Source organism: Pogona vitticeps, chromosome 2, assembly GCF_051106095.1.
Source record: "Pogona vitticeps strain Pit_001003342236 chromosome 2, PviZW2.1, whole genome shotgun sequence".
Taxonomy (NCBI): Eukaryota; Metazoa; Chordata; class Lepidosauria; order Squamata; family Agamidae; genus Pogona; species Pogona vitticeps.
Genome location: NC_135784.1, coordinates 15,589,911 through 15,603,620, shown reverse-complemented (window position 1 = coordinate 15,603,620; position 13,710 = coordinate 15,589,911). Strand labels below are relative to the sequence as shown.

The window sequence follows — 13,710 nt, the reverse complement described above, 5'->3', positions numbered from 1 at the left end:
TTAGGTTATTTAAAATATGTTTACCCCACCTTTCTCCTGAAAAGGACCCAAGGCGGCTTTCTTTACCTCATTAAAAATGGCTTTTTATGCAAATGTGGCGGGGGTTCAGGGGTTACTTGGCTATTATAAAAGGAGGTTGTGGCTCCAAAAAGGTTAGGAAACACTGCTTTAGACTGAATTTGCCATGGAGAGAACAGAAATTATCTGAGCATGTAATGATTTCTCTCTTGCATGAGTGATTAGCTGACAGTTAAGACACAGTTTACAAGGGAAGCCTTTCCCACAATCAAAACATTGACATGTTTCCCCCACAGGCGAATTTTGTGTGTATCATAAAGTATGAGAAATGAATGAACCTGTGACCTTTTTAATTTCACAGTTACCTGTTTGTATTTAAGATCTATCCATGTTTAAATGGCTTTTCCCAAAGTTCTTCATGAAACAACCATAACTGACCAAGGCTGTTCTACACACATTTAATAAATCAGCCCGAGCACTTCAGTTACAGCTAATTAACTCACAAACTTACAGTTTTTAATAAAATCATACAAATGATCCTTTAAATAAAAAGAGCTAGATACTTAACAGCACATTTATCATGACAGCTCAGTGTATATTCTCAATTATGAGAAGAAACATAAGATGATTAATAACACTTGAGAGGGGAAAAAAGAGACCAAGGAAAAGCATTAGATAATAAACTTCTTAAAGCCAATGAAGGTCAGAAAATCCCTCTAATTTGACTTAAAAAATAGTATCTCCACAGCGGGATCCAAAAGGTCCAACTTGGGGATGGATCAGTCAGACTGTATGTTGTGCGATCACCAGGATATAGATTGTGCCAGACCACGACACAAGCAATCCTCCTCATAGGCATCCTTCAGTCTCGAGAGGCCATGGTAATGTGCTCTGTATGGAGGACTTTGACACTGTATGCGAAGCTGGAGTGTCCTCTCCAGAGCACGAAGCCTGGGTAAAATAATATGGAGGATAGGGTGTTACCCAAGCAGCAAATCCCCCCCTCCACGTTGCTGAAATGGTCCAATGGAAAGGCAAGAGCCAATACAACTGGTTCCAGAGATGTCGCAGGAGTTGCCAGAACGACCTGAACTGCCTTCGGAACACTGGCTCTGGATTTTTCCTCGAAGTTAACTCCTGAAGCCTTTTCCATCAGTGGATATAGCCACAAGACAGTGGAGGCTTGGAATCAGAGTTTTCCTTCTCCTAGATGGGCTAGATTCCCCCTTGTGTTTGCATCTGAAGTTTACTTTTCAGTCTTTCCATCCTTATGCCACGTGCAAAACGGTCAGTAAAAGCAAATGTTGCAGGATCCCATTTAATTTCCTTTATCCTCAATGGATTTTTCATTCCTCTTTTGCTAAGGAGACTGCAGCTAAATCTCCTTTTATCCCACACTGGTAACCAAAATATCTTCTCTGGTATCGTGGGAAAGAAAACTTAAACAATGGCCAATCCTTCCACTGCTTTTCTGATCATTCTGGCATCAGCGTCATTAGAAAATACTGGAGAGTTAATCATCTTCTGCCACATGGACACTAGCTCTGTTAATGTTTTGCTTGATTTGGTCAGTTCCGTCTCCTTACTCGGTGTGAATACTCTGGGCACTGTGGTGCTTTCCCGACACTGTGGCTGAGTGAACAGTATGTACGAGTGCTGGAGTAACTGGCAGATGAGTAATTTAATGTTGACGTGTTTAGAACGTGAGGTGAAGAGTCTCCACAGGGTTAAGAAAATGGAATGTAAACACAACATCCTCTGTCCTTCCAAACATGTTTCACAACACATTAAGCCGCTTCCATTTCTCTGCCTCAGATATCTGACATTCATTCACCATTTCCACAACACCTTCAAACTGAGTTCTTAAAACATCCTGCACATGGCAGAAATTCCACATATACCACACACACTCCAGTGCTTGCCTTTGGACAGGGCTCATGACTGTGGCCCTACAATTCTTTCATGGCCTGCTATTCCCACATTCTCTCACCATTTGGGCTTGCCAGACAAAGCAGAGGGCAGCTGGAGGCCAAAACAACCTCAAAGATGCAGTTACTTCTGAGGAAACAACCTCAGGGGCCATAGTTACCTCTGAAGAAACTGAGGAAACTTCAAAGGGAGTTGGAGGCCAAAACAACATCAAGGTCCACAGTTACTTCTGAGAAAACTGAGGGACTTAGTAGAAGTCCTTTTGAGAGAAATCTTTGAGGGGATACTTAACAAGTCAATAACTCATCAGGACTCCATGTCTGGGACAGGTAATATGGTTTCCTGGAACTCTTAACTCCATCCCAAGGTATGGCAGTCATTCTGGGCAAACCACTCCCAAATACAGTTGTGCCTCGCTTAACGATTGCCCCGCACTATGACAAAACTGCATTGCGGCAATCTTTTTGCAATCACAAAACAATGGTCTAAATAGGGTTTGTTCACTTTGCGATGATTGGTTCCCTGCTTCGGGAACCGATTCTTCGCAAAACGATGTTTTTCTAACAGCTGATTGGCGGTTTCAAAATGGCCACTGGGTAACTAAAATGGCTCCCCGCTGTGTTTAGGGACGGATTCCTCGCTATACAGGCAGCGAAAATGGCCACCGTATGGAGGATCTTTGCTGGACGGTGAGTTTTTACCCCATTGGAACGCACTGAAGGGGTTTCAATGTGTTTCAATGGGTTTTTTTTTCGCTTTATGATGTTTTCGCTTAACGTCCTGGAACAGATTATCGTTGTTAAGCGAGGCACCACTGTATAACATAAATTTATTTATTTATTTATTTATTTATTGGACTTATATACCGCCCCATAGCGCTACAAGCACTCTCCGGGCGGTTTACAATTTTTAATTATACAGGCTACACATTGCCCCCCCAGCAAGCTGGGTACTCATTTTACCGACCTCGGAAGGATGGAAGGCTGAGTCAACCTTGAGCCGGCTACCTGGGATTTGAACCCCAGGCCGTGAGCAGTTTTAGCTTGCAGTACAGCGTTTTAACCACTGCGCCACGAGGCAGCACTCAAAAGTCACACTGAAAAGCAAGCTTGGCTCTACATCAGGTACACTTAAATGAATTCACGATCCCACAGGTTTATTTGATACTATCCTAACTAAGTTTAATTAAACAGAGAGAGAGATTTCTCAAATATCTACTAATGGGAGCTATGGGGATATAATATAAATGGCTTTTCAGCATCTAATAGTTCTCATCAGCTGCCAGGCTATTAACCATCCCTTTCCAAACTTCCATGCTTACATCACTTTCTGTCTCCGAAAGAACATTAAATGGCTCCTCCTGTGTGTGAGTTGCTTCATAGCAATTGAGATACATATTCTGACTGAAACTTTCTCCACATTCCAAGTATTTCTCCTCTTCGTGAATCCTCTGATGTAACAGAAGATATGAATTCTGAGCAAAGCTCTTCCCGCACTCCAAGCATTTAAATGGCTTCTCCATCGTGTGGACATTCATGTGTCTCTTAAGCATTGAACTCTGTGTGAAGCACTTCCCACACTCCAAGCACTTAAATGGTTTCTCCCCGGTGTGGATTTTTTGGTGTGACATAAGGAGTAAACTCTGACTAAAGCTCTTCCCACACTCCAAGCATTTAAATGGTTTCTCCACCGTGTGAACGTTCATGTGTCTCTTAAGGGTTGATCTCTGATTGAAGCTCTTCCCACACTCCAAACATCTGAACGGTTTCTCCCCTGTGTGAGTTCGTAGATGCGACATAAGGTGTGAATTCTGACTAAAGCTCTTTCCACAATGTGAGCACTTAAATGGTTTGTCCCCTGTGTGAATTCTTTGGTGCGTCAGAAGGGGTGAACTCTGGCTAAAGCTCTTCCCACACACCAAGCATTTATAGGGTTTCTCCACCATGTGAATGTTCATGTGCCTCTTAAGCGTTGACCTCTGGTTGAAGCTCTTCCCACACTGCAAGCATATGAATGGTTTCTCCCCTGTGTGAATTCTCAGGTGCGACATAAGGTGTGAATTCTGACTAAAGCCCTTCCCACACTGCAAGCATTTGAACGGTTTCTCCCCCGTGTGAATTCTCTGGTGTGATATAAGGTGTGAATTCTGATTGAAGCCCTTCCCACACTCCAAGCATTCGTACGGTTTCTCCCCTGTGTGGGTTACTTGATGACAAGTAAGGTAGTACTTCCGACCGAATTTTTTCCCACATTCCAAGCATTCAAACGGTTTCTCACCTGTGTGAATTTTTTGGTGTATCTTAAGGGCAGAGCTCTGACTGAAATACTTTCCACACTTGAAGCATTTGAATGGTTTCTCTGCTGTGGGAGTTACTTGTTGACAAGTGAGGTACATCTTCTGACCAAATTTTCTTCCACACTCCAAGTATTTAAATGGTTTCTTTCCTGTGTGGGTTGTTTGATGCATCAGAAGAGCTGAGTTCTGACTGAAGCTTTTTCCGTACTCCAAGCCTTTGAATGGTTCCTCCCCGGTGTGGATTGTTTCATGTGATATAATATGTGAATTCTGACTGAAGCTCTGCTCAGAATACAAGCCTTTCAATGGCTTCCCTGCGGTGTGAATTTTCTCATGTGCTGTAAGATTTGACCTGTGACTAAAGCTCTTTCCACACTGCGAGCATTTGAATGGTTTCTCCCCTGTGTGGATTACTTGGTGGCAGGTGAGGTGTGTCTTCTGACTGAAACTTTTTCCGCAATCCATACATGTATATGGTTTCTCTCCTGTGTGTGTTACCTCATGCGTCAAGAGATGTGACCTCTGACTGAAACACTTTCCGCATTCCAAGCACACAAATGGTTTATCCCCTGTATGAATTTTCATGTGTGTAATCAAAGTTGACCTCTGATTGAAGCTCTTTCCACACTCCAAGCATCCATACGGTTTATCTCTTGTGTGGGCTGCTTGATGACGAATGAGGTGTGTCTTCTGCCTGAAACTATTTCCGCTCATTGTGGATTTGAAGAATTTCTGCCCCGTGTGAGTTTTGGGGTGTATCCTAAGGATGGAGCTCTGACTGAAAGACTTCCCACCTACGTGAGTTCTCCTGTGAAGATTAAGACTTGACTTACAACTGAAACTTCTTCCACATTCAAGGCAATGACATTTAGCCTGCAAAGTCTGGAAAGGCCTCTTCTTTCCTTTGTGTCTTTCATTTGCGCCCTCTTGCCCACCACTTCCTGGAGAGGAGAAAGAAAGAAAACCATTTGATCAGAGCCGAAGAGAGTAGAGACAGAGGTCAAAGACCAAACATGGCTATTTAATTCACCTCACAAGGAGGAACAATTTCAGCAGGCTACTGGCAAGGAAAATGAGGCTGTTGAGTTCTTTTGTTGTGTCCCCTGACACTCTGTAGGATGGGAAACGTGGAAGAATCTTCTCCAAAAAAATAGATACATTTCTCTATATTGTCCTTTGGGCAACGGTGACAATATTCTGTTGGCTGATCCTTCCATTCCAGAAGACATACGGAGAGAAGGGCAGCTAATTGTGACTCAAACCAACTACAGTGGTGCCTCATTAGACAATTACCCCGCATGACAGTTTTTTTGCTAGACATTGACTTTTTGCGATCGCTATAGCGATTCGCAAAACAGTGATTCCTACGGGGGAATTTCGCTGGACAATGTTTCGTCCCTGCTTCGCAAACCGATTTTCGCTAGACAATGATTTTGACAGCTCCCTCCACACTTGCAAAACGGGTGTTTTCGGAACCTAAGCGTCGCAAGACAGCAATTTAAACAGCTGATCGGCGGTTCGCAAAGCGGCTTTCCTATGGCCGATCTTTGCTAGACGACAGGTTTCAATGCATTCCAATGGGGAAATGCTTTTCGCTAGACGATGATTTCGCTAAACAGCAATTTCAGTGGAATAGATTATCATCGTCTAGTGAGGCACCACTGTACATCAAATTAACATCCACACGTCAACTACCATCCCACTTTTCCGAGTTTAAAATCCCAGATATGTTTACTTTTTTTTAATAACGTAAGTGAATCTTGAAGCAACCACAGACAATGCCAGGACTATGATGTGGAAAGGAAGAACCACCTACCTCTTAAAATGGAGGGGAGCCCAGGAATGTCTAGCTCTTGGTCACATGGAGACATGTGTTACTTGGAAGTCACTTTTATAGGCTACAGACAGAAGTTGGGTAGAACCAAGGTGAACTTAAGAAAATGGGATTCTCACACCGCAAGAGTTCTTTGCAGGTGTGGAGAGGAACAAGTATGCCAATGTGCTTTGTGTCCCTCAAAATGTACTATGGAAGATTTGCTGTAAACTGCTCCAAACGGTCTTGAGATTTCCCATTATTTGGCAAAAACTATCCAACGCCCAATGCACTTACATAAGCTTTACAATTTTATTCTGTAAACTAGCATTTCATACCTCTTTTTATACAGACTATTTCCCAAATTTACACTGCCTCCCATTAATTTTATTGCAGCACTTCTGGCAATGAAAAAAGAAAGCATCGTCACCCCCTCTTCTCTCATTTTTAATGCCTTTTAGATTACAAGCTTATGGGCAGAAATTTGCAGGTTCATGTCTAATCTTACCTTAAGTGGTTTCAGAAGCATTGTCAGTAAGGTGAAGGTAAAGGTTCCCTTTGACAATTTTTGTCCAGTCGTGTTCGACTGTAGGGGGCGGTGCTTATCCCCGTTTCCAAGCCACACAGACAGTGTTTGTCCAAAGACAATCTTCCATGGTCACATGGCCAGTGCGACTTAGACACAGAATGCCGCTACCTCCCCACCGTGGTGGTACCTATTTATCTACTCGGATTTTTACATGCTTTCAAACTGCTAGGTTGGCAGGAGTTGGGACAAGCGACAGGCGCTCACTCCATCGTGTGGATTCGATCTTACAACTGCTGGTCTTCTGACCTTGCAGCACAGAAGCTTCTGCAGTTTAACCCCCAGTGCCACCACTTCTTTTTCAGTCAGTAACAAAGGGCAATTTGTTAAAAAAAGAAATCAGGTGGGCTACGTATGAACCTCCAGAGGTTGATGGATTGCAACACTCATCAGAGGAACCGATCATGAGACAGTGGGAGCTGCAGTCTAAAAACTTTGTATGTCCCACCCCTTGAAATAAATGAAGGATGACCGGCATTAAAAGTGGGGGTGGCCTTACCAGATACTGCCAATAGGCATCAATGGAAAATCCTTATGTTAGATAGGGGATAATCTCCCAGTTCTGAAACTCAGAAAGGAGAACGGGTGATTTACAGCTCCAGAATGAACTGGAAGGGGAACCCCAGTATTTAGAGAAACACCAGTTCTCAATTAGAGATGGGCATGAAATGAACCAGAAAGCAAAAAAAAAAAAAAAAAAAAAAAAAAAAATGCCCGGAAACTGGTGTTTCATAGTTCGTTTCAGAAGGAAACAAAATGCCAAACTATTACCCTCCATGTTTGGTGAAGATTGCATATGGGATATGGGACAAGGCCCCCCTGCCCCCAAAGCAGGTCCCTCCAGGAAAGTGCTCTTTTAGAGCTGGCTTCATTTCCTTTCATTGGAAAGTTTGTGAAAGATCATGGTTCGTGAATAGCAACGAACCATCGTGAACTACTCTGCTCCCCGTTCGTCCCTATCTTTATTCTCTATTCATATTCCCCATCCTCATCTGCACATTCACTCTGCTTTTCCATCTCTTTCCAGGAAGTGCTGGGAGTGTGATGGTATTTTTTTCCTTCTAAAGTCTCACCTTTCCCTCTGAACGCTCCACCTCTTTCTGCATCTACAGGCCATTTAGGGGGAAAGACAGGAGTGAGCAATCCTGTGGGAGTGGGCAAGCAACCGGAGGATGCTTTACAAAGGGGGGGGGGGTGATCCATCACTTGTTCTGGCAGCTTTCCATCTTCCATGTTTGATGGTAACTAGAGGCAGTCACTAGGGCTGGGGTGGAACAAAGTTCAGTGGTGCCTCGCTTAACAACGTTAATTCGTTCCAGCGAAATCGCTGTAGAGCGAAAATGTCGTAAATCAAAATAAAAAAGCCCATTGAAACGCCTTAAAAATCCCTCAATGCGTTCCAATGGGCTGAAAACTCACGATCCAGCAAAGATTCTCCATAGGGGGGGCCATTTTCACTGCCTGTAAAACAAGGAATCCATCCAAAAACACAGTGGGGAGCCATTTTAAGCAGCCGGTGGCCATTTTGAAACCCGACGATCAGCTGTTTTTGATCGTCGTAAAGCGAAAATCGGTTCCCGAAGCAGGGAACCGATCATCGTTAAACGAAAAAACCCATTTAAAACATTGTTTTGTGATCGCAATAACCTAATTGCCAAGCGATTTCATCGTAGAGCGGGGCAATCGTTAAGCGAGGCATCACTGTAGACCCTCTGAGGAGATACTGTTTTGAGTCCCTCCTGCATAGAGGTCAGAAATGGGGCTCCGAGGCTCCCTACTGTGGGCCTTGCTCGCCAGAGCCTCTGAATCTGATACCAACCACTGTCACCTTGACAAAGGTCAGCCACTTAAGGACATCCTGTGAAGGGAACCCAATAACCAGCCACGCTGAAGAAGGTGAAGTAGCCAACTTCACTTTACCAAGCGGGCAGGAAGAGGCTACAATTTTATTTTATGAGCTGATTTGATTCACAGTATGAAAAGGGGGCGCCTTACCCAGAGAGGCCACCGTCCCCAAATTCTCTTCCATGACTTCCGTGTGCAGAGACCTTTGGTCGGGATCCAGCAGGGTCCATTCCTCCTCGGTAAAATAGACAGCCACTTCCTCAAAAGTTACCTGAAAGAAGACACATGGTAGTGTGAACACAAGGCTAACCCCAACCAGAAACAAAAAATGGGTGTCGCTCAGGGCTGCCAGGCTGGGTTTTGAATTTTCGAATGGACTTTTCCAACAGGTATCTGTGTTCAAAGGGGGAAAAAAATATTAGAATTCATGCAGGTTTCGGGGAGGTGGGCAGGGAGACAGCCCCCCCCACCTCAGCCTGTCTCCTTCTTCACCTTTAATCGTTCATCTGTTTACCTGGTCCATTTTATCAGAGCTTGTTGCCCAAGTAGCGGAATTGACAACAAAGCTTGGACGGCTTTGTGGGGTCCACACTGCGTCTCCTGCAAGGAACACAAGCAAATATGAAGAGTCGTCGTGAAGAGTTCCTTTTTTTTCCTCTGCACATTTTATCCACTCCACTCAGTGAAGTTGTATAACCACCACCCAAACTGGTGAGCAGCAGATTAACTTGAACTGTGAACAGAATCAAGCCAAAATATTCATGCTGGGACATCTTGTTACTGAGCCTCTAGGTGACCTGTTACCCTAGGTGCCTTCAACTGAAACCCAAAGTTTTTTAAAAAAAATCTAATTATATATATACAGCGGTGCCCCGCTTTACGATTGCCCCGCATTATGATGAAACCACTTAACGACGATCTGAATGGGAAAACGATGGTCCAAATGGGGGAATTTTGCTTTGCGATGATCGGTTCCCTGCTTCAGGAACCGATTCTTCGCAAAATGACGTTTTTTGAACAGCTGATCGGTGGTTTCAAAATGGCCACTGGGTGATTAAAATGGCTCCCCGCTGTGTTTAGGGACAGATTCTTCGCTATATAGGCAGCGAAAATGGCCGCCGTATGGTGGATCTTCACCAGACGGTGAGTTTTTACCCCACTGGAACGCATTGAATGGGTTTCAATGCGTTTCAATGGGGTTTTTATTTTCGCTTTGCGATGTTTTCGCTTAACAGTGATTTTCCTGGAACGGATTATTGTCATTAAGCGAGGTACCACTGTATATATAGTTCCCCCTTCTGTATTAATGGTAAAATTCCAGATGTCTCTAGGCTCTTCCTCACAGATTCTGGGGTCGCTTCATGGGGCTGGATATCAACCACAGATGAGTCCAATCCACTGCTCTCATCAGTGGAGAGATGACACCCCTGCCTTACAGACATTGCCCTTTCAAAGCAGCTTAGGAGATGTAAAACTGTCTAAAGTCCTTAAGCCATTTAGGCACAGGTCAGGGGAGTGGCCCAAGGTGGGAAAAGCCTTCTTTGATCCTCATCCATTTGAAGTGGGTTTTCTCTCCCCGTCCTGCGTGGTCTACTTAGACTGCGGCTTCTCACCAGCCTCTGGTGGAATCTTCTCCGCCTCGGAAATCTCTGCGAAGAGCATCTCCTGCACCGGCAAAAACAGAGGGGAATTTTAAAGAAATAGATGCATTAGAAAATGAATAGAAAATGAGATGGTCTGAGAGGACATCTCCCCTCTTTGAAAATATTTTCAGCTTTCTGAACCTGATCATGTGATCAGGTGCTCTCACCTGCTGTTCCTTCTCTTTCTTCTTCCGTTCTTCTTGCTTCTTCTCCTCGGCCTGACTCAAGAGGAAGCCTTCGGCCAGGGCCACCGCCTGGGAACTGCTCTCCGCTCCACATTCCCTCACCCAGCTGGACATCTCCGGGGGAAGGATGGCCAGGAACTGCTCCAGGACCACCAGGTCCAGGATCTCAGCTTTTGTGTGCCTTTCTGGTTTCAACCACTGATGGCAGAGTTCATGGAGTCGGGCGCAAGCTTCTCGGGGCCCTTCCGCTTCTTTGTAGTAGAACTGCGAGAAGCTCCGGCGCTGGACATATGAGCCATGAAGGGACTCCTCCTGAACCTGCTGCAAATTTCCATTCCAGGAATCACCATCTCCCACAGGAAGGGTAGCGCTGGGACCTCTTCCTGCTTGAGGACTGCTCAATTCTTTCTCTTCCTTATTTGGACTGTAATCAAAAACTGCTTCCAACATGGCGGATAAATTATTTATCCCTTTTGATGGATTCTGTCTTTATGCAATAGAAAGGGAAATATGGGTGACACCAAGACCTACAAAGTGAACAAGACACTCTGTGAATCTGCTGAGATTAATTCTCCCATTTTTTTTAGCACCTGCATTAGACTGGAAAAATAAATAGTAGTAACATAATGATAAGAATAATTAAAAGGCTGAACTTTGTTAGAGCATCTTATCTTAAAATGTTCTCATGATCTTGTTTCATATTTTGTGTCCATTGTAACATTTTGTTACTTTTTTTATTCTATATACTATTTATTTTATTATGATTTATTATTTGGTCAGAGTTTATTTCATGTGTCACCTGGGGGGGGGTTGCTCTTTTTTGTGTTCACGTTGTACTAAGTATCGAGAAGGTATTTATTTGTTATTATTTTTGTGGTTGATATCGGATGGCTTCACGTCTCCAAACCGACCCAAGTAGTGGCCGCATTAATTTGGGTGGTATATAAGCTTTCTAAATAAATAAATAAATTGATTGATCGATCGATTAAAAAATCCAGACCCCAAACTCGTTTGGCCAACTGGGATGAGCAAAATCTGCTAGATACCTCAGTGGCTCAGGCATCTGACTGCAGTCTGAGAGGTTGAGAGTTCAGTTCCCCACTGGGCCTCCTTGAGAGGGGTTGGACTCAATGATCCACAAGGTCCCTTCCAGCTCTTCAGTTCTAAGATGATGATGATGATGATGATGATGATGATGATGATGATGATGATGACTGGTATGTAACCGACACAAGTTTTAACCAAAAGCCTAAGTGTCTGTTAAATATTGGCACAGAATGTAAGTGGCGTGATTTCTGAGATCTGCAGCTGCTTATATTATTATTATTATTATTATTATTATTATTATTATTATTATTATTATTATTATTATTATTATTATTATTATTATTATTATTATTATTATTATTATTATTTATTCATTTATTCATTTATTCATTTATTCATTTATTGTATTTATACCCGCCTATCTAGTCATTTCAACCACTCTAGGCGGCTTACAACATAAGGATAACAAGTTCTAAAAAAATTTATAACAATTAATTAAATGATTCTATAAGATGGGAAAAATAAAAATAAATCAAATAAAGAGAAAAAAAGGAAAGAGGACAGGAATTAACTGGAAGGGAAGGCCTGTCTATACATCCATATTTTTAGTTGGTTCTTAAAAGTACCCAGCGAGGGTGCAGCGCGAATCTCCAGAGGTAGGTAGCCGAGAAAGCCCGGTTTCTAGTTCTTTCCTTCCGGGCCTCCCTCACCGTCAGGCTCCTCAGCCTCACCTCCTGGCTCGTGCGGGTGACACGGGTAGATCTAGGTGGGAGCAAGCGTTCCGCCAAGTATCGAGGTCCTAAACCGTTTAGGGCTTTATATGTAAGCATTAACACTTTGAAGTCAATGCGGAAATGGATGGGCAGCCAGTGCAGCATGGCCAGAGTAGGAGAGATATGTTGGTATTTTCTCACTCCAGTAAGGAGTCTGGCCACCGCATTCTGCACCACTTGAAGTTTCCACGTCAGCTTCAAAGGAAGCCCCACGTAGAGCGCGTTACAGTAGTCTAATCTAGAAATTACAAGCGCAAGTACTAAGGTAGTGAGCGCCCCCGTGTCTAGGTAAGGTCGCAGCCGGGCAATCCACCAAAGATGGAAAAAGGCAGTGCAGACTACCGATGCCACCTGCGTTTCCATGGTGAGCATCGGGTCCAGGTGTACCCCCAGGCTGCAGACCCCACTCTTCGCGGCCAGGGCCATCCCCCCAACATGAGAGAGTTTCCCAAGCCACCATCCACAGGGCCACCCATCCTCATGGCGCAGTGTTTAAATTGCTGTACTGCAGCCAAAACTGTGCTCACGACCTGGGGTTCAATCCCAGGTAGCCGGCTCAAGGTTGACTCAGACTTCTATCCTTCAGAGGTCAGTAAAATGACTACCCAGCTCCCTTGGGGGGGGGTCAATGTGTAGCCTGCATAATTAACTTGTAAACCGCCCAGAAGTGCTATGGGGTGGTATATAAGCAGCATGCTTTGCTTTGCTTTTGCTCCCTCTACTGATCATGTATTTGCACTCTTGAATCTGGAGATGTGGGTACTGGGAAGAAACAATCATGTAAGTAAAGGGGGAAAAAAGGACAAAGTGTCAGACCTTCTAAAAGGTTGTCGATCGATACAGTCCCAGTAAACCAGACATGATCCGATGGCTGGGCAGAAATGTTCATCAAGCTAGTTTAGTAAATGAGAGAGAGAGAAAGAGGGAGATGCAGGGAAATCTCATCCACCAATATAGTTTGCTACTTTCTTGTTTCTTCAGTTCCCCCTCCCTTTAGAGGCCCCAGCCCTTCCTCCTACCACCCCACTCCAGACTCACAAGTCATGCAGTTATGGGTCTGCAGCTCCCCTTCACTTCATCATCATTGGCCTCGTCTCCCCTCCCAGCTTGCTCTGTGGACCATCAGCCACACACACAAAGGAATAGGTGGAAGTGGGGGGGGGACTCACCCGATTTCCTTGTGGGCCAGAGAGAGACAAGAGACCCCTCCCTCCCCACAGAGATGGGGCAGGGCAAAGCTGGGCCAGCTCCCTCTCCTGATTCAGGCTGCCCTGCACTGGTTAAGCCGGGAACTGGGTCTACTGGTTCTGCCACTCTTTGGCCCCTGCAGGCCTCCAAGCTTCGGCTCACCTGGGAGGAAAGAAATTCCCTCCCTAGACAGGAAGGGGAGGGGAATAAGCTTGTGGGAAGCACAAGCTTGGCCTTCCAACCTCCTTCCCAAACTTCCTGTCCCTCCAGGAAGCCAAACTCTTTGGATTTAACCCTTAGAAGGAGAGAGTTCTCCTTCGGTCATCCAAGGCTGTCCGGAGTGGTTCTTTAGCCATGGTTTCTTTGAATGGAGCTGCCAATGAGAGC

At 44.5% G+C, this 13,710-nt stretch overlaps 1 protein-coding gene across 1 annotated transcript in view; it reads right to left on the bottom strand.

The window, feature by feature from the left end:
• Positions 1–460: 460 nt before the first annotated feature.
• Positions 461–13,710, bottom strand: part of LOC110091345 (uncharacterized) — a 37,537-nt gene continuing 24,287 nt past the window's right edge. The window contains exons 6-11 of the mRNA XM_078386793.1: positions 13,486–13,508; positions 10,298–10,802; positions 10,101–10,152; positions 9,002–9,087; positions 8,638–8,758; positions 461–5,184 (exon numbers count right to left, since the gene is read on the bottom strand). Coding sequence (XP_078242919.1) covers positions 3,209–5,184; positions 8,638–8,758; positions 9,002–9,087; positions 10,101–10,152; positions 10,298–10,802; positions 13,486–13,508 — 2,763 coding nt within the window. The 3' untranslated portion in view covers positions 461–3,208. The remainder of the gene's footprint in view (positions 5,185–8,637; positions 8,759–9,001; positions 9,088–10,100; positions 10,153–10,297; positions 10,803–13,485; positions 13,509–13,710) is intronic.